At 41.4% G+C, this 24,805-nt stretch overlaps 1 protein-coding gene across 2 annotated transcripts; it reads left to right on the top strand.

Moving 5' to 3' along the window:
- Positions 1-1,907: 1,907 nt before the first annotated feature.
- On the top strand, positions 1,908-23,370 carry ccdc50a (coiled-coil domain containing 50a). 2 transcript variants are annotated; one of them, XM_046049678.1, is made up of 12 exons: positions 1,908-2,207; positions 5,839-5,901; positions 9,350-9,479; positions 11,445-11,535; positions 12,172-12,274; positions 15,943-16,797; positions 17,531-17,709; positions 17,971-18,015; positions 18,441-18,587; positions 18,733-18,815; positions 18,917-19,026; positions 21,181-23,370. In XM_046049678.1, the coding sequence occupies exons 1-12, from the start codon at positions 2,153-2,155 to the stop codon at positions 21,198-21,200; spliced, it is 1,881 nt and encodes a 626-aa protein (XP_045905634.1). In that variant the 5' UTR covers positions 1,908-2,152; the 3' UTR covers positions 21,201-23,370. The 2 variants fall into 2 exon arrangements, with proteins under 2 accessions (XP_045905634.1, XP_045905636.1); XM_046049680.1 differs by having other exon boundaries at positions 17,531-17,688.
- Positions 23,371-24,805: the final 1,435 nt, after the last annotated feature.

Here is a 24,805-nt window from a genome sequence, read left to right on the forward strand (position 1 = left end):
GAGGTCAGGGCCATATTGACCTTTTATGTCATTGAAAAATAAACAGTAAGACTGATTCAGCATTAGATATTTACACAGGCCGTGGGCGTCTACGAATGGTGTCATTGATTGACCAGAAGATGGACCACTAATAGCCTACCAGTTCATTATAATTGACGTGCTCGCAGTCCGTAAAGAAAATGACTTGGAGGCATGCGGGGACAGGTGCGGCAGACACCTGCAAGTTGAAATGCTGAACACTAGAGGGAGCAATCACATTAACACGATCAGAATACCAGCTGCAGTCAGATCACGTGTGTGTGTGTGTGTGTGTGTGTGTGTGTGTGTGTGTGTGTGTGTGTGTGTGTGGTCAAGAGTGTGGTCACTCTACTTTGTTTTAAGTCTTTTAACCGACATACATTGCCTTGAGGCATCATTATTCATTTGGACCATAGATTTGGCCCAGGGAGGTGGGTTCCCTTTCGCTTCGTGATGAAGACTTAATGTAGCTGCAGCATGTCTACTGTCACGAAGCCTGAGGCTGCTGCGTCAAGTTAACCAGATGTATCTAGAATGGTACCGGAAGTATAATCAATCACCGTCTTCAAAATTAAATCGACCCGAAGGCGTGGCTGCTGATAGGCTTCTAAATCTTTAATAAGTACCACTGGATTGTATAGTTGTGTAATAAATGTTATTGCAGGTATTGTATGACTTGTGAATTATTCTTCTACACTTTTGTTATTTTGGATTGTGTGAATGGTACATTTTTTTTAAATGTGTTTCTATGACCTTTTAACCACTTTATTTTAACCACGTTATTTTTATTTTGTGAAGTGTTTTTGAGTACCATAAAAGCACTCTATAAATAAGTGTGTTGTTATTATTAATATTATTATTACTAAATAAACAATATTTTAAGGGATTTTTTTCTTTGGTCTTTGGTCTGCTGTCTTCATGTGAATTATGTAGGCTGCAGAATGTCTGTCAATTATTTCAACAATTTAAAATGTAGGAATTTAAAATCACGAGATGCTTGAATGTAAAAAAGATTTGGATGAGTCACTGTTCCTATGAGCAATGGGATCCTGAATAAACAGACTATTCTCTGCCAAAGTTATAAGATGTGTGGTTATTTCACATGAGAGATTTCTGTGTGTTTATTTTTCTGTGATCTTCTCACTGTTTTGAAGAGTTGCAGTCCTCAGTTGGAAACATGTGATGCACCTTACTTCTTACAATCCACCAATCAGGATTTAGCAACATTACCTCTGATGACAGTTCAGTCACTATCAATCACCCACCATGTCCTGATGAGGTAGACTAGCTGAGTTTTTGAGTGTAAACAATTAAATGTGGCCGGGCCTTTTCTGTTGCTGCCCCTAGGCTTTGGAATATTCTTCCACCTTTGACAACTTCAAATCTAATTTAAAGACCTACTTTTTTCTCTGGCTTTTACCTCATTCTGACTCAAGGGTTTTTGTCAAGCCCACTTTTAATTGTGTTAATGTTCTCTCACAGCATTTTAATCTGACATTGTTCTTATGTATTTCATTTGAGTTACTTTGCAGTGTTGTATTTATTGTGTTAATCTTGACACCCAATGGTATAAAACCTACTCTTTATACTTTTTATTCGTGGATACTTGTATTTGGGTTTATTGTGTATTTGGGAAGCACTTTGGGTTAACTCCTATTTTTTTTAAATGTGCTATATGAATAAAGTGACTTGACTTGAATTGACATAAAATCTTAACATATAATTATTGATATGAGTTTGCTTTGTTTTTTCTTTGCCGCTTATTTGATATTGAGCATTTGATGTTATAGAGTTTTCAGGGATTCAAAGTCTTTTATTTTGACACGTCTAGGCGGAAATGGTGCGTTCACTGGCTCTGACCTGGCGGGCGGGTTGTAGGAAGGATCGGGGAGGGACGCTCGTAAGAAAACCTGACACGCTAGCTTCAGCAGAGTAGCTGCCAGGCAATTACAGCAGCGACGTATCGAGGGAGGGTGGCTACCGAAACTAATCAGAAGGGCCGTCCAGCACCTGAACCATCAATCGGGTTTATGAGTAAAGGCGATCAATCATCCTGCGGTTAACCTTCGGAAGAAACGCGGAAGTGTAATTCAACGTCAACGGGCTTTTTTTGTGACTTATTATCGGTGACAACATGGCTGAATGTAACATTAGCATCGACAAGAATAAACTACCTGGAGTGAAAGAGGGTAACGTCCGTAACATATTTGCCGGCTAAATGTGAATTAAGCTAGCTGTTTAGTAGCATCACACGTAACGTTATTCAGCTAGGAGACACAAGCAAGGCTAAATGTTAATCGAGTGAACACAGGTGTTTTCTCTTTGAGCTCCTACACCACGGTTTTATATATATATTATAGGTCAGTAGACGTAAGGCTAGAGTCAGGTAGCAAGCACTGATTAGTCTTCTTAGCCTGTGTGTAAGCGTCGTGCCAGATTTTGTAGCCCAGTCCAAATCTGCCTACATCAAGGTTAGAAGCATTGATTTAGCAGGAGAAAAGAGCTTGGCAGATTGTGTTTGGATTATGGTGAAAAGCTCTGTGGGCAAAGCATTGGATATACACAATCTGGCACGACACCAGCGTGGGTAACGTTACATACAGTATAGGAGTCAGTGGATGTGTAGTGATCACGTGGACGTGCTTGTCTAGTTGTAAGGTATGTGGTTCAGCCAGAGCGCCAAGGACAGGATGTGTTTAAGTTTTTTTGTGATGAAAGCTGCATGGACAGTGGACTGAAAGTGTCGAGTATCTGACATATTCGGTTACACTTACTGTACTGCTTTGAAACATTATCTTAAAAACCTTAGTAACCACCAAGAAAGACCTTTAAAAAACGACAACAAAAAAGCCCCCTCATCACTTTCATATACATGCCCCCTTTGTCTACTGTTGCTACTGACGTGAAGGTGAAAAGCAGGTGGAGAGTGGGGCTTTTACACGGAAGCAGAGTTTGGATGGGATGCTGTGCTGGTGTGAAGGACCGTGTCCTGTTAGTGTGAAGCAGCTGCTCAGCAGGATGCTTGTTATTCTGGTCAGAGAGAGAAGGAGTGAGCATTTCCACTGATTGGCCCGTCTGCAGTGGGAGAGACTGAGAAAGCTGCTGGAAAAGTTTCAACTTTCATCCCTTGTGTGTTAGGAAAACACAAAATGTTGTGAGCCTGTCAAGTGGCATTGTACTGTAACTTGCAGATGAAGTATTTCGCCATTTCCCACTGCACATGAAGCATGAACAAAAGGCTCGTCTCTTGTGGTCTCTGTGCATCGAGGTGTCATGTTAGGTTTATCAAATGATTGTGTGAAAAACTAAACCATTGCTCGTGGCTGTAATCCTTCCGGCACTTGTTGCTTGGTGATGCTGTGAAAGATACACCCATTTAAATACGGCAGTTAGCAAAAAGCAATTTTCAAGGAACTGTCGCAAAAACCCACACTGTTACAGTAGTTAAAGTGATCCGTGTATAGGGCTATAGAAGTTTCTTGGCTAAGAAGATTAAGCATATGGTTGAAAAATGGTCTGTTAATCAAATCCAATACTGCTGTCAGGCAGTGGGGGGGAGGTCTCGCCCTCCTCTTCACAGCATCTGTTCAAACCCAACCATTCGCCCAGTCACCCCCCCCATCTATCCAATCTCTCCTCTGAGATTTGTTTGTGAGTCCCAGGCATTTCTGTGTTTGTCAATAATATTGGCAAATAATTTGTTTACCCAGAGCTCTCTCTAATGCACGCCAACACATAGTCCTAGACTCTTGCTGGCTATTCATTTTTTATGTGGATGAAGTCATCTTTGTGAGAGCAGATGATGGGCTGTGAGCCTGGCAGTGTGAGGTTATTGAGTGGCGCTATGCTCGGTATTAAAAGCTGGAAGGAGGAGAGCTTTAAATACAAGATTAGTGTCAAAGAAAGGATTGATACGACTGAATATATAAGATGTATGATAGGAATAAGTCTCATCTTTAAACAAGAGTAGATAATAGAAACACTCTTGAGTAAGTTACATTATTTATTTTGGTCGTCACTGAATAGACCCACTGTCGACTGCAGAGTGGTGAGTGGCTTCCTGCAAGATGAGATCATGGCTTCATTGTAATTCTTCTATATTTTTAATGCGGTGATCTTTACACAAGTTTTTCAGCTAAAGAAAAGTTTCCTACTGCAGTCCTTCAAGATGGATGCTAAACAGAGGGTAGTTAAATCCATGTTCACCGGACCGTAAAGGCAAATACTATACGAGCCTTACATCCTATGCTATATAAAGTCCACATCCATAATTAGCAGAGGGTATGAGAAAGGTCTTCAATGCCCCCCTCCCCTTAGCTTCTACTGTTTCCTACACAGGAAACTCGACAGCATTTGAAGACTGGTGGATCCCGAATATTCAAATGAAGAAAATCTTTCATCCTTAGAACTGAACTTCCCTCCCACAACAGTTTGCACAATGACTATTCACAGCATTTTGGCAGAATAATATTGAAACCATAAATGGAAAAGCCTGCTGTGGTTTAGATTTGTTGTGAAGATGTCCGTGTAAGATGGAAAAACTTGCAGTAAAATACAGTTTTTGGTGGCTAAAAAAATGTCATGTCAAATCATACCATGTATACAGGTGAGATAATAATTTTTAGCCTTGCGTGTTCGGTTTTAGTCCTTGAGGTTAGAGCTGAGAAGACAATACGCCGAATAAAAATGATAAGGCGCTGTCAAAAACCCAGCTACAGTAAATATGACTCACTGGAAAATAGGTTTGTTCAGAAGATAAGCAGATTTTCAGATCTCTTTGTGTTATGTTAGAGCTTGATAAGATCATTTAACTCTTGTGGCTGAATAACATTATAATGACATCAGCATTTATGATATATCTCCATATTAAAATACATATAAATCTATTTATATTATCATTATATAAGTGGTATAAAATGGTCTTACAATGACAATAATATTGCTTATTGCAGTTATTTCTGGGACAATATATCATCCAACAAAAGTAGTTACAGGTGTGTCTGTGCCTCGCTGATCTACACAAATTGCTTTTCTTAGAGGGAGAGGTTCAACCATGTACTGTACTTGGCGTGCTCGTGGCATTTTCTCAGCCAATACAGGGATTTAAACTGGCAGCTTGTCAGAGGTTATTTAGAGGCGAGAGGGAACTTAAGAAGTGAGACGCAGGTTTAAGAAGAAGAGCTCCTTCAACATCTGTCTTTATTTAGGCTTTTACAGTCCGAGGCAAATGATGGTTCCTCTTTCGCAGTTTCACTTCATGTCTTTGGACACAAAAAATAACCAAACCACAAGTCAACATGGGCCCTGACTCTTTATCAGGCTGGTTTTAATTTGCGAAAGATCCGGACGTACAATTTTTATATTTCCTATATGGTGTCGGAACTAGTCCATAAATAATTTGGGCATTAAGTGTAACAGATCTTTAGATTTTGCTTCAGTATCATCTTGCAGTAATGAGGCTCACAAGGCAAACCCTAACGTCACATTGTGAATTGAGAATAGCGTTTCTGAATGCTGAGCGTGTTGCTGTTTTTCATTAATTTTGCTATAGAGTACTTGTCAGCATACTTGTAACTTTGCAAATGTAATCTTTGCTATATTTCATTGCTAACATATTGAGTTTTAATTAACACATTAAACTTGGCTTCCTGTGCTTTGATGTGAGTCAGTTTTTAAACAGTGTTCCTATTTAAGCTTGTGTGTTGGCAGATGAGCCGGATGTTAAACATCTGATACCGTGAATGTCAGATGGAGATCTTAACTGTCTTAAAAATCTGTATCAGTATTATTTGTAAATTTCACTTTTCTTTTTTCTTTCAGTGTGCCGAGACTTTGCCGTGCTGGAGGACCACTGCCTGGCCTACAACCTCCAGGAACAAGAAAGTAAGAAACTACTACATATTAGTCATGTTTGTTTTCCCCAGCCCCCACGTTTTCACCATAGAGAAGGTAACTCCTCCTTATCTCAAACTCGTGCCATCTGCTGTCCTGCTTTTGTGCTGTAATGTTCCTGAATACATCACTGACCTGTAGTCAACTTCAGTTGAAGAAAAACTCGGCTGCCTCACATGGGTTTTTTTCTTTATTAAGATGAAATGATTCAGAGAGTTCACACAAATATGTCCATTCCCTTTTACCATGCAGTCTGTTTAAACACTTAAGCCTTTTATTTTTGTAATGTTTTCTGCATCAGACTCGTTACATCACTTTGGACTGTTTCTGTCAAACTACCCTGCTGCGTTCCTTCAGTATTTCACTTAATGCTTACTTTGCAAAAAGAACAAACTATGAAATATAATTTCAAAGCAAAGCTGTAGAAAAATGAAAGCAGTGAGTCCACCATGCTTCTTTTTTGCCTTCTGCAAAAGGTATTGACAGTGGAAACTGCAGCGTCAGTGGCTGCAGCCTGATTAAGCCTACATAAACCCTGCTGCAGCCACACAGTTAACTGTGTGAATGGTGCAGGATGCCACAACCATACTGTATTAGGGCAGGGCTGTGGCAGACTACAGTGGACTGTTGCATGTTATTTGACTGGATCCCATTAATCTGTGTGTGGTGCACAGGGAAGCCCTGATTCTGGATCTGAAGTTAGACGGCACAGTCAGTTTAGCAGAGGTTTTATATGGAGCACACTGGAAGATACTATTGTCTCTAACTCTGTGTGTGTGTGCATATGAAGATTTTGTGTGTACATGTCATGTGCACACTCTCCCAAACTCTTCTGTTGTGCATCTTTAGACTTGTATGTTTTTTTGTTTTGTTAGCTTCGTGTTTGTCCCTGCATGCCTCATCTCCTGCTGAGTTAGGTTGAAAGGACATTTTCTACCAAGAGGCAGTGACACAGACAGACCCAGACATAACAAGGCCTTCCTTTCATCAGACACAAATGACTACTGCTTTTAGATTGTGCAGGAAATTTGTTGCTCCTCCCCGCGTCTGCTTGGGTTTCCTCGGGGTGTTCAGGCTTCCTCCCACAGTACACAAAACATGCAAGTTAATTGGTGACTGGTAATTGTGATATTTCCCATAGGTGTGAATGTGAGTATGAATGTTTATTTGTATGTGTCAACCCTGTGATAAACCAGCGGCCTGTCCAGGGCGTACCCCACCTCTCACCCAACATCAGCTAGGCTCCAGCCCCCTGCGACCCTGCTATGGCGGTTATAGGTGATGGATGGTTAGGTTTTGTTTTAAAGGGATGGACACATTTACAGTATAGAAAAAGGACATAACAGCTTTTTACTTCTCTGGACAATAGTTTGTTTTTCTGTTTCCATGAATATGTCCCTCTGTATCCCCATAAAAGGGTAAATTATGCAAAGAGCTCTACGAGAAAGATGGCCAGATGTCACCCAGCCATACCCTAAGTGCAGATTAGGCTCTGTTTTAGCTGTGATTTATATGGTTTTGGTTGGCCTGTCCTTGTGTTCTCATTAACCCTTTTAAAGCAATAGTGATCCATAACCAAGACTCATCTTTCTTTGCTCCCTTTTGTTGCCACAATCACTGATCTGGTTTGAGCTGGAATAATGTTTGTTTCACCTTTTGACCCTGAAGGTCACTGAGCAAAATGTTGGCTGACCTAGCTTGACAGTCTTCTAAATGCAGTGCCCCCCCCCGGCCCCACCGGATCATATCAACAGATGGCCATCACAAAAGGGGCTTTTTAGCACATTCTCTTTAAGTTAGTGTGGAGTTAACAGCTGGCTTTTATTCCCATTCAAAATGTTGAACTTACAACACACCAAAGCATCCAAATGTCGCATGGAAAACATTTCTTTATGGCAGTGTCAGCACTTGGCGTCTTTGTTTTCTGGTATGTGTTTTTGGTATGTCTTTTAGTCTGAAGCTCCCCACTAATATGTCTGAGGTTCAGATAGTCCAGCTCTCTCACCCCAGCTCTCCTTTTTCTGAATGACATGAGAGCTCTTCAAGGTTGAGTTTAGGGCAGAACGATTCATTGCAATTGCGATATTAAGCTTGACAGAAGCTGACACTACAGAAATTTAGTGTCACATAGGGAATGAAAGTAATACCCGCCACCAGCGGGTAACGTGGTTGTAGTAGTGGTTGAGATTGTCACTTGGCTTTATTTTTCGGTGGCCAACTTCTGAATTGAACCTCAAACTGAGTATTTTTTGAGATAGACTCATTAATTGGTGGTTGAACTGTTGGTTTTGAATTGAGAGTATAACACACTGTGGGCAACTTTGTTTTTCTTGTCATGTGTAGGTAGGCCTACCTGAAGGTGTTATATTATTTAATGCCATGACTTGACTCAAATTATCTTTCTCATATTATTAAAATTTGATACTTCTTCTCCACCGTTTCACATAAGAATAATTCATGCAATTCATACATCACCTAATTTTATCATAACACAACTCTGGCCTACAAGAAAGAAAGAACAGCATATGTTTAATCTATCTAATATTGTGTTGGTCTTACTATACACTGATTAACTGCTTGTCCATTTTGGGGAAAAAAAGAAGGTAAAGAGCTTAAAAATTATTTGCATACGAAATCGCAAAATTGGTTTAAAAAATCGTTCAGCCCTAGTTTGTTAAATGAAAAAATGTCACAATGCCCGGTCATGTTTTGTTTTTGTTTTTTGATTTTTTTTTTTTTTGCTTGACTTGAAAGATGAATCAATAAAAATAAATGGCAGTGGATGAATGATAGCCTTATCTTGGGCTGTGACATCAGTTTTGCCTTCAAATCTTTTTTTTTTGTAAGATGTCATCCAAAAAAAAAAATCAATGTAAACCCCTTGACTTTTTATCAACTTGCCACATCTGTGACTAACAGTTTCCTCTTTCAATCCCACCAGTCAGAAAGCAGAAACTTTATGGAAGCTCTCACGGCTAAATTGCCAAACGTAATTTGGTCCTTTTTCACATGAAAGCTGGGAACAGATTGATAGCCAGGTGAAACAGAGCTCAGTGAGTGAGTGATGCTCTCCGTGCTTACCAAGTGCTGTGAGTGCGTCAGCAAGCAGGATTTATCATCTGTTATGGGCCACAACGTGCCATCACCCAACCTTGGAACGGCACCTCGGCCACAAACATTCATTTCTCAGTGACTAAGAGTGCTCTCTGTTTATTACCAGAGCGTCTCTGTCCTCGACGTTAATCTTGTTCTCTGCAGACCATCTAAACAATACTACTGCTCCTCAGAGAGGGAAAAAACTCAAGAAAGTGTTGCTCTATAAATAAACTTACTCAGCATTCATCTAATTCCTCATTATTAGTGCGGTCCAGCCAGTCGACCTGCTCCCTTTTGTGTGTACACAGTTTCAAGAGCAGTGCTTATGTGTTTGTTTCTACAGTTGAGAGCCACTTGGCGTCCAACGTCAATAAGAGCCGTCTTGTGCAGAAGGACCTGCAGGTGGCCAAGAAGCTGCAGGAGGAGGAGGATCAGCGGGCCATGGTCCAGAGCCAGAAACAGCACGTTGACATGTGGGTGACTCGCTCGCTCACTCACTCACTCACTCACACACCCTCCATTTAATACATATCTATATCAATGCAAAATTCCACTGGGAGAAATGGACGATAAAACCACACACAACAGTTGTTAGGCCTAGGGAAGGCAACCTATAAGGAGGAGAAATACTTGGACAAGTCTATAATGGCTGATTACCTGGTTAAAATAGCAATGAGATTGAAAGTTTACTTGAAAGCTGTTATGTGGTTATAATTTTATATTTAGATATTCGTCTAGGTGAAGCTGTAACCATACTTCTAATTCTCAGAATTATGACTTTGTATTTGTTTCGTCTAACTTCTGAAGTGCCCGTTGCCCCTCAGAGACTTCATGACGTCATCAGAATACTTTGCAATTATACCCGCGGTACAGTATGTGTTAATATGTGGAAAGCATCTGTTTCAGATCAGTGTAATTACTCCCAAATGCTATACATAAGACAGATTTATGCTTCATCAGCGAAGTGATCTGGCTCTCCCGCTACAGATGACTGCAAATTGATTTATCGTCCGATGTAACTCCTTTGTTGTCATTACGTTCATTGCCAGGAATAATCTTGTGAATGCTCTTTCGTTCTCAGAGAGAGCAGTGATGAGCAGGTTTGGGAATTGCTTTGTTGCTTAGCTAGGACAGTAATACCTACTTTTCTACACTCTCTTTGTGATAAAGAGCAGGCAGACCATTCATAGTTTTTGTGGTCTATGTGTGGTATCTCCATAGCCGTGATATATAATTATATTTTTAAGGGGGTTTGGGTCAGCTCAAGCTGCGTGCCCAAAGCTATGCAGCTTCCCCACAAAGTGCACAGTGACAGCTTCTAGACATAGCGAAGTGTCCTGTTGCCTCTGCTTCAGTTCAGTCCAGCAGCCGCAGCAGAAGCCCGCTAAAGGCACTTGGAGTAAAAATCCCCCCTCTCTGTTGTGTAGTTTTTATTAAAATAAAAATGGTGACTCACAGTTTTAGTTAGATCACTGTTTCAAACACATACGCATACATATGTATGTATATGTGGGATCGCACCCCTGGGGAGTGGCCAGATGCTCCACCATCGACCCAGGCAGGCCAGTGCTGCTTGTCATGCTGCGAGCTCACACTGCAATCCACCTTGCACTTGCCAGTGCCACTTCATATACACCCACTCTCAGATCTGAACAAACACACACATTTGCACAGGAATGCAGCATCACTTGTTTCTTAGTTTGTACTGAAGAAGGCACACCAAGGCGCTACAGTCTGTCAACTTTTGCCAGCTTAAGTGACAGAGCTCTCTGCTGCTCAGGTCAAATACTGGTGCAGTGCAAGCTAGTTAAGCTGTTGCTTTTAAGTAAAGTATTACACTCACGCAAAGATAGCAATCATCTTTGCATACCGGCCCTCCACGCAGATGGTGTTGTTGTTGTCAAATTAAAGTTGTGAGTGTGCCAAAGCGAGCCGTTGAGATCAACATCACCTGCCGGGGATATTCCTGTGTACACGCTTTCTCTTTTGTAACATGATCATTTGTTCATGTATAAATACATTGTGAGTTTATATTTTCTTGATTAATACTTGACACTTACACAATACATGAAGTTTGGCAGCGTAGAAGTGCTTTCATTTTCTATGAAAGTCTCTGCTATATTCAGCCAGTCTGGATTAAGACTAGAGTGACTTTCAATCTTGTGGCAAGTTGATGACTGAGAGATAAGAATAAGAGAAATTTAAAGCAGTCTAATCACTGGTTTATGGTAAGAGACAGATAAATATAATCTTCCTATCTTGTCCGTCATCTACACCCTTACTTGTATGATTACAAACATTACAGATTAAATACTGTTTGTTGTACAATTCTGAAGCTATAAACAGTTGTAAATATGTTTGGGTTTTATTTATAAATGTTTTAATGTTCTCTACGCCTCCCCATGTACACATGAACACACATCAACCTATCGCAACAGTGAGCGCAAGGATATTGAGATAGCCCACGAGATTCAGGAAGAACTGGTCCGACAGGCAGAACAACAGCGTCAGCAGGAGGAGAAGGATGCGGTAAGAAACACACATACAGACTGCCCATGGGCAGGTCGTTGCACTTGAATCACCACCTTGTTTGTTCCTCCCCATTGTAAGAATGGAATGACGGCCATAGTGACCTGACCTGTATTTTTAATCACCGTGATTTATGCTCTACGGTACTTAAAGAGCAGAGATTTAAGTATATTGTGATGCTACAGTATCAGGATGTTTTTGTAAATCAAGAATAATTATTATAATAATTAGTATATTGTAATATATTAAATAGTAGTACTTTCTGTGTTCTCCAAGGCCTATGGTTCAGTTTTGGTTCATCCATCATGATTGAATAAATTGCTCTAAAGGTTGTGCTTCAACTTCTCTTAAAAATTTTACTAAATCTTTCAAAATATCCCTTGATGCCACTGAATATTTTTTGCTCTCTAATTTGAGGGAGTGATGGGTCTCATTGCTCCGTAGTTCTATGAAAAACTGCACTTACAGGTCTGAGTAGGGCCCTATAACGCTTTCATACTTGCTTGAAACATCAGGGTTTAGTACATCTCACCACAGTAATATGATATGTTTGAAAAGTGACATGTTTGTTACAGAATATTTTTTGTCACATTCATGTAGGATGACATGTTTACTGTGGCCCATGTTTGTTTGTAGGCCATTGCTCGTAAGCTGCAGGAGAAGGAGATGAAAGAGGAAAGGAGGAGACAGAAGCAGCTGGAAGCAAACTTTGAGGAGGAGTACTTTGAGGATCACGGAGGTGGGGAGAGCACCACTGGCGTGTGTGTGTGTGTGTGTGTGTCTATTCATACGTTTTTGTTGGCTGTATGAGCTTCTTTGTGAAAGGAGAGAAGATATGTTTCCTCCTCTTTGCTGTGGACTGCGATGCATGAGGAGGATGTGTGTGCTTTTGATGCTGCACAGAGCTGGAGATTGTTTCTGACTCGAGGCAAAGATTTTGGAATGCATTTCTAAGCACATAATTAACCTTGAAGGGAGAGGCTTACATGTTCCTACAGACAAATAATTTGTCATCCCCCCCCCCCCCCCCCCCCATTCAAGAGCAAACACCGTTGTGAATGGGTTAAACAGAGCTCCAGTTTTAAGTTGCAGCTGAAATGTGCTGTGATAGACTAGAATCTCTAGTTGGTGGTAAATGAATGCATTAAGAACATTTAGATTTACTAACTGCTGTCACATACCCAGCTAAAACATAATCATCCATAAATATGTAATTGCTAGGCTACATATATATACCTTTAACATAGCTTGTATTTCATCGATGCATCGTTTAAGTAGTAGTTTTGCTTGGCGGCTGCAGCAAGTAGATAGGTGATAGATATTTATTAGTCCTTTCGGAAATTCACAGCGTGTCATACAGCAAACATCAGATCAACAGACCAACAAAAAGACAACTGCTTCACCAACACAAATATCACCCGAATGATATAGCTATACTAAGGTGCAGCTCCCCGAGACCCAGTTAACTCATGACTATGACGTTACAACCCAAACTCACGGCCCAACCAGGAGAACAACAAACGCACGTGTGTACATTTTCAGCTGAGAATAGTGGCTTACTTTGGCTAGCCTTCAACTCAACAATAAATCATGATTTCAGTTAAACGCTAAAGTTGCTGTTACCTTGTCTGTGGTCCGCTGGCAGAACACCGGGTGCTTTCTGATCAGGTGCCATTGTGCTGTTGCCGAGGCGACATAACTTTCGTTTTTACGGTGGACGGAATGTAACATGACAGATGTTTTCTTTTAGCTTAAAATAATCCCATACTTTGGACACTTTCTTCTTTGTCCCTCGCTATTTTCTCTCTTCCTCCACTTTGCAAACAGCGCCATCTTAATCACGTCGTGTTCACACAGCGTAAGTGTGAAGTGCGACAGTAAAAAATATCCGTGCGAAACAGCGTGCTATATAGTTATATGGATTAAACGAAGCGTCGATGCAAATTCTTTAGCATTTTAGTAATCGGATTAATTGATGAATCGTTTCAGCCCTATTGGTAAGCATTGGCAAGAATCCATTTTGTGTCTTCTCATACACACATCACCCCACCGTATGAGTCATTCCAATAGAGGTCCGTTCATTTTCTACCCAAAGAATAATGGTGGCTCATTTGAATTGACTTCTGTGTGAATTGTTGCCCTGTGTACGCGATTCAACTCAAGATCAGGTGGAGCAGGTTTAACGCAGGTCCTTTTACAGTGACGGGCTATTAGTTTGCCAGCATGAGAAATGTAGCAGCTATCCGACAGTACTGTGGCTCGGTCTGAATGCACAGACAGTTCTTTAGCCATAGTTGTTGTGACCGTGGGAGGGAAGCAGGTTTCACACAGCTCTTTTTAAAGTTCCTTCCCGACTCGTAAAAGCACAGCCCTTTTCTTCCCAGCTTTCTCAGCCTGCTGATCCTAATCTGGCAGACTGACTCTGATTGATTGGATTTGGATTTTGTCTTCTGCTGAGGGTGACATTTAGCATACACCACCGCACTCACGTCATTTTTCGATGGTGAGCAGAGAGGGAAAAGAGTCCAGAGAGTACCTGCTATGTAGGCGGGTTTTAGAGAGTACAGTGTATGTGTCTACACTTTTTTGACACAAACAGGACTGAGCAAGTGTCTCTACCCGTCAGTCTACCTGTCCTGTTTGGGCTGTATGGATCACCAGCTGTCCCGGTGCATTACCTCTTTTGATGTCACACAAGGCAGGCGTTCGTTATGAAGCTGCAGTACGTCTTTGCTGACTGAGCCACTCTGCCCTGCTCCCTCTTACACTAGAATATTTGTGCCACCAACAGGCGCTCTCTGTTTGCAGTATTGCCTTGCAGGTTACATAACCATTCACTTATAATGTCCCTGGAGTGTGTGTGTGTGTGTGTGTGTGTGTGTGTGTGTGTGTGTGCACATACAACTGTGGCAGTGTGAATGTACACACAGTAGAACAAACATTCAACTCCTTTGTTTACCCTGCATGTAATGCTGTAGGGCATGTGTTTTAAAAGTTGGAGGCGGGGCTCCCCTGGGGAGCAGCAAACAGTTTCAGGAGAGGCTCAGAGACTTGAGGTGAAAACAATGTTTATGAAGATTTCTTGTAAACTTTTTTTCTGGAGAATTACAGTTTTAAATTGTGTTGGACTCCAGTATTGGGCTATTTTAAAGTAGCTGCTGCATGATCCCATAGACATGCAGGTATTGATCTAAGCTAAAGGCGGGCACATTTTTCTAAGCTTTGTCGAAGGACAGGCCCACAGTCTGACACACAAAAACCCTGCTGTAAGGGACTGACTTCACAGTGAGTAACCAGATACATTTTGTGCAGGTTACAAGATTGTCGCTGTGCACAAAGCTGTTTAGTTTTGGGACTCAAAAAATGCGGATGTACTTCATAGTGTAGTGTTGCATTTTAAAGCCCCATCCAACTAGTTTTTATATCCTCACATGTAAACACACACATATTGACATGTCTGTAAAATCATGTTTCTTTTCACCAGGCCATGCAGTTGGCTACTCCTCACAGGAAATGAGGGGCTGCTGTTTGTCTTAATCCAGGGGTTTACAGTTGCGCACAAACCATCGTGAGGCCACTTGACAGACACACAACTGGGGAAAAATTGGGAGGAAGAGAGTAAGTGTATTTAAAATTGAGATGGGATAGAGCGCAAACACTCAACCTCAGTCACTGTGAGCAGGTAACTGTCAGGCTGTCTTTGTACCTGCCTCCAAGAAGTTTTAACGTCAACCAGCTCCTGTCGATTAGATGTTAAGCAGCTGGTTAGATAACTGGAATTCCATTGTGCTGACTCTCTGTGCTGCCTACTGCTGTGTGCTTCCTCAATGAGCTTTTTCTCTCGTTTGTTTTTATTCAAACTTTTGCCAGTCACAAGCCAACTCCCAGCAGGATGGTTTTCTTAAAGAAGAACATTTTGTTTTCAAGTTCAGGTTTTTCCCATTTTTAAGTCGGCCATGATGTGTGCCACATTCATTTTCATCTGTGTCCATCAAACAACACACAGTATTCAAGGGTGTTAAAGCTCATATTGTTTGTCCCACTATTTCACATTAAGTCTGAAGTGTTTTAGAGCTTTTCCATTCTTTAAGACTTTTGTGCATAAATATTACCATCTTTATTTAGGCTTTATTTACCTGATCTGAATCTTCCCACAGTAATAACCACACCTGTGGACATTTTGGGTGCTGCTGATACCTGCACTCTTTACATCTATAGCATGTACTTTGTCTTTTGTCCATCACTCTCTTCACAGGTGCTGTGTCTAACTCCATTTTTACTAATCATCTTAGCGCATATAATTCCTGTCTGTCATTTTTCACGTTTCCATGTTCTCACCATTGTCATCATCATTCTCTCCATGCTGGACTCCTCCCACCCTCGCTCCTTCTCCTCTGTCCTGTTCAGCTTCAAGAAAACCCCTTGACTTGGATAAAGACACCCGTTACAAATCCTCTTCCCTAGGCCGATATGATGCTTATGCTCCAGTAAGGGATTTCTCCCCAGATTATAGCTCAACAGAACCCAAAAGGAGCAGATACCCAAGGCAGGACCCAGCAGCACCCCATAGCCGCTCCAGATTCCCTGAGCACTACCTAGTGGCAGAAGGAGGGCGAAGCAGGCATGCAGATCCAAACCCAGAGCACCTGCTGTCCCCCAGAGGCAAGCATGGGGACAGGTATCCAGACTATGAGCCCACAGAGACTGGCAGAGCCAGGGGCCCAGGGCGGGAGGACACAGAGACAGGGGTGAGGAGAAAAGAGAGACCAACCAGACCAACTCTACCACAGATCCTCATAGATAGAGACAAGGTCTGGGACAAAGAAAGGGACAGGCAACGTGACCGAGACAGGGACAGAGACCTGGAAAGAGAGAGACCCATGGGAAAAGACCAGAGGAGAGAGCAGGACCTCAGGTTGGAAAGAACCAGAGATAGAGGACAGAGTGGGGATAGACACAAAGAGAGAGATAGGCAGAGACAGAAAGACAGACAGCGAGCGAGAGCGAGCAGCGCGGAGAGAGCGCTTGAAGAGGAGCCGGGGCACAGCTGGGACAGGCAAAGGGAAGGCAGGGCTTCTTGGGAGGACGAAGGGGATGATGGTGAAACAGAGAGGAAGGCCAGGGGCCGGCAGCGTGTCCACTCCAACCCCGAAGAGGTGTTTGATGACCTCAGGAGCGAAGGGAGAGGGGACTTCCGGGACCTCCGAAAAGCGGAGGGTCCTGGCAGGGAAAGCATTCACACTCACCCCAACGGAGAGACAGGTACCACCCTGAGCCCCCCCACCCTCTGGGCTCTGCGGGGTTGTTTGTGTGGTGTGCTGGCATTGCTTTTTTGCTGTGACAATCATAGGTGGTGGGTTGATCTAACATTGCAATCACTAATGAAGACACTCATTTTCTCTGTTCTCACGAGGACGCCGATGATTATTAACATGATTCAGATTATGATGGTTTGAAGTGATTGTATTTGTTGTGTGTTGTGTGGTGCGCTTGTCCTTCCATTGTCTGCTGGGTTGATCTGAGTAAAGAAACAATTACTGTGCTGAGACTGAAATTTGTGCTGTGGTTTTATAGTAGAATCGGCTTGTGGTTTTGACTAGTTGAAATTTGGCATTCACAAAGGGCTTCTGGGCTGGTGAGCTGGTTGTTTTATCTTATCCCAAAGCCGTTAAATGCATTAAACAAAACGTGATAAACACCAGTGGAGATGCACTACAGCTCTTCTATGTCCATTCCGACAACTACAGTTGTATCTATTTGTAGTGCTGACATCATTAGTCGATTATGCGATCAGTTAGAATTTTGTTTAAAAATTATTTTAATGATTAATTTTGCCATTTCTCAAGAAAAATGCCAAAACAACAGTCAAATAAACAATTTGAAGATGTCTTAAAGACAAAGATTGATTTTTTATTTTTTTATTAATTATCCGATAATGAAAATGATAATTTAGTTGCAACCCTAATCTAATAATTGAATGTTCTGACATCCACAGGTCGTATTGTGCACCGAGGGAGTGGAGCAGTCGTAGCAGAAAATAGTGTAGAGTTTGGACTGAGCGCGGCCACCAAAGGACTGACAAAGCTTGATCTCCGCGAGCAGGAGCTGAAGGACATGGAGGTGGCAAGGAAACTCCAAGAGGAGGAAATCAAAGTGAGGAAGGACCCCAGAGAAGTATTAGCATTTGTTTATTTCTCCAAATAAAAGGTGAACTGTTTTATGCATGAGATTAAAATTAAAAACTGTGAAAGAAGGACTGGAATAGCACGATGTGATGAAGCAGTATACTCTTAACCTCTGTGTGGAAAAGCTTCAGTGTCCAAAAAAACCCAACTGAAATACCTCAATCTCTGAAATGTCCCATGTTATAAAATGTTGGAACAATATGTTCCACTCTGGGCAAAATGTGATGTTTTGATTATTTTCTGGTTTCAGGCAAGCAAGATGCATGTGCGTGCAGCCCAAGTGGCGCAGGACGAGGTGAGTGGGCACGAAGTCTGGAAACTTTTCTTATGCTGTCTGTCCTCTTTTTATATCGTTCCATTTCCTGAGCTCAGCCATTTGAATCTGCTTTATTGTCATATAACCCTGAGTATATAGAGCCATGTCTAAACCAGACTCTTTCTGACCCAAGGTTATGTAGAAGACTTAATCTACTACTGTACAAGTGACAGTATAGTCTTTTAAATACACACATGGCAGTGAACTTGGGTTTTTTTCAGAATACAGATCTCATGACAAATAAAATGGTGTGTGTGTGTGTGTGTGTGTGTGTGTGTGTGTGTGTGTGTGTGTGTAATAAATTTGTAGTGACATGAAACACAGCCGACGTGTTGCCCGCACATCGAATCACGTAGGATTGTGAAGGTTTTTCTGTTGATGCGTCTGATGTCTCGCTCTGGCAGGAAATCGCTCGACTGATAATGGAACAAGAGAAAAAGGAGTACAGGAAGAAGCGAGAGCGCGAGAATGAGAGAGAGCGGGAGAAAGAGAAGGAACGAGAGAGGGAGCGGATGGCAATAGAAAGGAGGCGGCTAGAGGGAGACCACAGGGTAATTTTCTATAACCATGCTCATTTTCAAACATGTGCTTTTGGGGTGAAATATTTTTGCAACATGTGACTTTTTTTATATAGAAAGTGCATTTTCACTGTGGGACTAGAACCATAATTTTAGGAACAATTTTTCTTTTCCCCAGCCAAATTCGGAGGAAGTTGTCCGGCCCAGAACACGAGATGAGTATGAACACCAGAGGCAGAGGAACAACAACAAGCCTGCCAGGTACAAGACCCATTACTGTTTAGGAAGACCAAACATTTCCAGTCAGTAAAGAAGTAGAAAGCTCAGAAATTTCACTCCTGTTCTCCCTTTGTCTGTCTTAGGCCCCCTCAGCCTCGTGTACATGACTATGAGAATGTGAGCTCTGGCTATGGCTACTTTGACAACCCCGCTCCCCCTCGTCCTTCCACCAGACCTGAAGCTGCTTACAAAGGTATGATGTCCATGTGACTGACTGGCTGTATTTACTAAGCACTAACATAAGCCGCGTTTCCACCAAATGAGCTATACCATGGAACTAGGAACCTTTGGAGGAACTCACTGCGTTTCCACCGCAGGGACCAGGGTCCAAATTTAGTTCTAGGGTCTTTTTTTTTTTAACCCCCCAAAAAATCCCTGCTCGGGGGGAGGGGCAGTACTTTCTGAAAGTACTGGTACTTTGGGTGGGTGGGGCTTGCCTTGCAGAGAATGGGTGAATAGAGGCTACTGGCTTTAAATCGAGCATGTCAGCTGTATTTCTACTAGGCCTACTGCTCCTCTCTTTTCCACCGTTGTTTGCAAACCAATAAATCACAATCAACAGTCAGAAAGCACACAAGTCTCGGTGATGTCCGCCTGAGATCGTATGTCGGCATCTATTGTAATGCTTGGAAACAGCAGCCAGTGTGCAGCGGTGTGTTTACAGCTAAGAGCTGATGGAGTTGGGTCCGGAGCTTTTGTTTTAAGTTTTCGTCAGTCAGGAGGTTTCTACACTGAGCCGAAGTTGGTCTCCTCCTCTCCAAAACAAACGGAACAGCTGATTACAGCCGGTAATAAAGGTTGTTAAAAATCACGTTCCCCCGACGCTCAGGCGGACACAGACGTGAGTGCTGCAGCTGATTAGGAGCTCTTTTCAGCAGGAAATGTTTTAATGACCTTCCAAACTGTCGCGTTTTTATGTTTGTGGGAGTTTTTTTCTCTGTACTGGAGTTATTTTATGAACGTGATGGCTTTATCCAGTTTATTAAATTTGAAACGATTTTTATCATGTGTCTCTTCATTATTCTCCCACACAAAAAAGCTGTTTCTAATGGTAAAGCAAAGTTTTTCATCATATTCCAATCAAATCTGAAGTTCATTTACAAATTTTGCTCATGGATAGTGGTTACAAATAATGATGTCAGTCCGTCGCTTTGTACGACATATATGTCAGCTGGTTTGCAGGTCTTTAGACCACGGTGGAAATGCACACAACAATGGGCTGAAGGAACCTTTTTAGTTCCTTGAAAAGAGATCCGGGGACTAAAAAGTACCAGGTACTTTTGGTGGAAACGTGGCTATTAAGTACTATCCAAATAAATAAGGATGTACCTTGTATATAAGGACTACACTGGTGTGTTGTTGTTTTTTTTAATGATTGCATATTCACATCAAATTGCATATTGTTAACATTACTGCTTACTATCTTTCTATAGCAGATGTTTGTTCTTTGGTCCAGCCCGATTTTTTTTTTTATAGCTTAACATGATTCTTTTCACTGGGTACTCATAGCTGTGTGTGTCGAGGGAGGGACTGTCCTGACTGCACATGTTCTGGAAAGGAAGTGTTGCTTTTAAATTTGCTAGAAGCTAGAAGTTAGCATTTTTTTTCTCTGCTCACACACGCTTTCAATAATGTATCAGTCCGGAAATAACTTGACAATACTATCTCGGTTAGTGAATTGTGGCTTTCAGATAATGGCATTATTTAGGATGCTGCTGTTAAGTCCTCATTCCTCTGAAAAACTAGGGGGTGCCACAAACAATTATGTTCATGATCATTTCATCTGCTGATTATTTTCTCAAATTGCTTGAGTATTTAGTCTATAAAATGTCAAAACATTTTTAAAACTGACCATAAGTCCACCAGTTTCTCAGAGCTCATTGTGCCTCAGCGTGACCCAAAAATAGGTCATTTGGTGTGACCATCAGTCCAAAAACCCAAACATATTTCTTTACAGTCTAATATGACAGAAAAATAAACAGCAAACCAGGTAGTTTCCCAGAGAAAAGACCATAGGCACTCAGAAGGTTCTTGGTAGTTTGGGGACTTTTTTTTAACCTTATTAGTGAGTTGACAGTGTGAGGGATAACAGGAAATGGCGGGACAGAAACTGAGAACAAACTGCAGATGTTGCAGCAGATGGTCTGCGCTTTTTATTGAAGGATAAACAGTGCTAGTTTCACACAACTAGAAAAGCAGGTAGCATTATCAGCAGAAAAAAAATCCAGATCTTGAAGAAGAAAAAACTATCTCTGAAACTTGCAGTGCATAAACACAACATCTGCAGTCCAACTTAAATTGCAGTGTGATGGTGCTACTAAATTTCTCTCTTCCATATTTTCTCTAGGTGCCTATAACAAGCGGTGACTCAGGCTCTCTACCATGTCCAGACATGCTGTCAGTCCTCCTTCGTCCTCTTCTTTTATTTATCTTTTTGTTTTCAACCATTCGCACTCTGTTGACCAAAAGCCTTGGGACAATATGATGAGTTGGCAGTGGGATTTTATTTTATTTTTTAATTACCCTCCAAAGTTGGCCCAGAGTTAGGAAAATGGGTCTGTAAGTGCTGGAACTACACTCATGTTTTCCTTTTTTTATTTGTACATTGTGATTAATATTATTTCTTTTAACTGACTCAAAATCAAGACAAGCCAAAATATCAGCCTTGTGACAAACTCCCCGTCTCCTCACCTGCTGTGGTCATCATGTGCTGATGTTCGTCCCATCTGTGGACCATGCCATCACAAGGGCTCAAGGCCTCTGCTGGATATAACCGCGCACATTTCCTCATGACTCTTGCCTGTCGGGTCCAACATGACTGCTACAGTGTCTTAGATACCAACATGGCAGCTGCTTTGTACACCAATGCTGCAGTTCTGTTCTCTTTCCATGCTGTGCAACGAGGCTTCACAGGCCCTGTCCATGTGCCACACAGCGAACGACTCTGGAGGGACGCGTTCCTGTTGCTGTATTCAAACAAAAAATAAGCCTTTATCAAGATGCTGGTAGTTTTGGCTTTTGATATGTTTACCACCTTGTTCCAGTGCAGAGGATGGTGATGATTCATGGACATTTAGTTGGCTGTAGGCTGTGTGTTTTGTGTTTTGTTTTTTTCTGCTTGTGAGGGACACTTTTTAACCCCGTCCTCCTTAAACTGAAAGTGGATGGATGGTTCTCTGTAAGACTCACTGTTTCTATGTGCATGCTTACTGAAAGTGAACAACTATGTACATGCATTTCAGCTCTGTATCCAATATTCTGGCTCCTTTATTGTCAGAAAGGGCTAAAGCCACAAAAAGCCAATAATGTTCCAATAGTGTTCGCTCATATACCGCAGTACAATATCCCTTTTCTGCCACCATTTCATATCTGCAGGTCATTTACAAACTAAAACTGGCCCATATAAGAACCAGTACCAAAATGGAATGCATGTACATTGCTTATCTATGTGTCAAACCTGAAGTCAAGCTTCATGCTTACGGCACAGATGCTGTGCGATTGAATATTTGTTCTTCTTTAATTTAAATGTACTTGTGCAACCAAATCATTGTGGAAAATACAAGATTCTTCGGTCCTGTTATCCCTTGTCCCACTAGTTAGAAAGGGAGCCTTATATTTTATTTTTATACAATATTTTGTTGGTCTTTCCTTAGATTGTTCCCTCGATTTCCAGTCTCCCAAGCTTTCCTGTCGTCACTTCCTGTCTGCAGGAAAAAGCAAACATTCCCCCAACAGAAGTGCATCTGGATAGAGGCAAATCAGTAACAGGATCAGCTGGAGAAATTGACATAAAATATATTATCACTGCACAAAGAGACATTCATTTTCTGTTCATATTGAATAAGGATGACAAGGAAAGTGAAAAAGCACATTCAAGGTTTTGAGTTTACTGAAATGTTTGATGGCCATGAAGTGATTCAATCTTTGAACGTTTAGCGCTGCTTTCAGGTTCTCGTGTTGTAATAAATGTTTGATGCTGAAATTATAAATAGGCTTCCAAAATGATTCCCTCCTTGTTCAGAGGAAGTGCAAGGTCTTTCTATTGCTGAGCACACATATGCAGGTGTTATTCAATTATGTGCTAATTGCTGTTGACCGAATGAAATTTGTGCTATGTTTGTAATTTTTTTTTTCCCAGGGACTTGGAATGGAAAAAGGTTAAAGTTGTTGTGGTTGTAGCAGAGCTACCACACCCACCAACCAAGGTGGTATTATTTTGTGAGAGCACCCCCTTCTGGACATGTTGACAATTGAAAAAAGAAATGTATAAAATGAATCCGATCAGGATGCCTCTTTGTATTTGTGGATGTTGCCATCAGACATTACTTTGGAATCAAGTGCTGTCTACATCAAAACATGAAGTGTTACATTTGTTTTCATTTTGTTTTATCCAGGGCTTGTATGCAATCTTACCAATCATGAAGCAACATGTGTTGGCACTTGTAACAGAACCTTTTTTTAAGTAAAATTAAATAACATGTTGCTTGTACCTATAGAATCTCAAAATGTAATAAACTATCAGCATTTCCACTCTTAATGAATACGACTCATTCATTAAGTCGGTTAAAGCTAAAATGTGACCTTGCTCAGTGCAATGGAGACATTCAGTCCTCAAATGACGTTTAAGGTTTCTGTAAGTCATTTCTGTACCACACTTGGTACAGTTGCCAGAATGTCACCTAACCACAGTGATGACACACTGTGGACCTGAAGTACAGGTTTTAAGCTTACCAAGAAAGACAAACTGCCCCCAGCAGCCAAGAATAACCAAGTTAGCTATAGATCCATACTCACTCCGGCCACTGAACTGTTGAAACTTCAAACCCCAAAGAAAATCTGCATAGCAAAAGTAACAAAGACTTATCGTTTTACAACGTGCTGGTGTTGGCTGATACCCACACTTCATGCCACATTTGGTCTGCATGTAACTCAATGTGTAGCTCACCTGTTGCCAGTAATGCGGTTATTCGCACAAGTTAAGTTGCAACTCATCACCAAATGAGAGGTAACAGAGTTTGAAGAAACCTGTTTGAACTGTTTGTGGACCTCTAGCTGTTTGCATACAAATATGAACTACACTAACTCGAGCTAAAAGATTGTTAGGACAAGACAAGTAGTAACTGTTGCACAAGCATTTGTTGCTCAAGTTTATTTTGTTTGAACACAGTCATTCACTGAAAGCATAAACTGATTGGACATGGGATTTTATATATAAAAAAAAACAACAAAAAAAACCATATACAAATACTTTGTTGTGGTACCGATTATTTTATCTCCATCTTGGACTTAAACTCTGAGTTAATTGTGCAGTCATTTCCTTGTGTGAAGTGGTGGGTCATCTTTTTATTGTCAGCATTTCTAATAAATCATGCCACTGAAAAGGAAGTGACAGTTACACCTATCTGAGAACTGCTCATTGGAGCTGGTTCACCAACATACCTGACATACCGATGCTTCGTCTGCATGTGGTAACACCACTGCCATGCCCTCGGTACCAAACTAGTAAAGTGGCTGCTGTTGCGTGGATTAAGAAGTTTCAAAATCGGACAGGATTCCTGTTTTACTCCTAGTGCCTGTTAGAATCTGGTGAACAACTTTGTCTGCTCAATTCTTCTTCAGATTAAAACCTGCTTTGATATTTGATGTATTTACAAAGAAAGGGCGAGACCAACATTTGACTTGTAGCTTATAATTTCCAATGCTACAAATTACAAGATTTTGGCTTTGCCTTCCAGGAGAGTTGACGACAGCAGGGTTTCATCCATTTGGCTGTCAGTTTTTCACTCAAGACATTTTTAAAAAGTTCAACCTCTACCTAAAAACTAGAGTTTACCAACAAACAAACAAAAACCCACACGTCCATCCCAAAAACTCTCCTGTGGTGCATCTGTTTGGTCTTGGATCTTGTAATGTGCATACATTACACACACGACCAGAAACAATGACTGAAATTTTTGAGCACACAAATTCCC

Source organism: Micropterus dolomieu, linkage group LG05 (genome assembly GCF_021292245.1).
Source record: "Micropterus dolomieu isolate WLL.071019.BEF.003 ecotype Adirondacks linkage group LG05, ASM2129224v1, whole genome shotgun sequence".
In the NCBI taxonomy this organism is placed as follows: Eukaryota; Metazoa; Chordata; class Actinopteri; order Centrarchiformes; family Centrarchidae; genus Micropterus; species Micropterus dolomieu.

Bases quoted from the DNA above. Each gene is read 5' to 3' on its own strand.
- ccdc50a (XM_046049678.1), top strand. From the start codon at position 2,153: ATGGCTGAATGTAACATTAGCATCGACAAGAATAAACTACCTGGAGTG. The intron at 2,208-5,838 runs GTAACGTCCGTA...TTTTTCTTTCAG, and splicing joins ACTACCTGGAGTGAAAGAGG to TGTGCCGAGACTTTGCCGTG. The intron at 17,710-17,970 runs GTATTAGCATTT...TTCTGGTTTCAG, and splicing joins TGAGGAAGGACCCCAGAGAA to GCAAGCAAGATGCATGTGCG.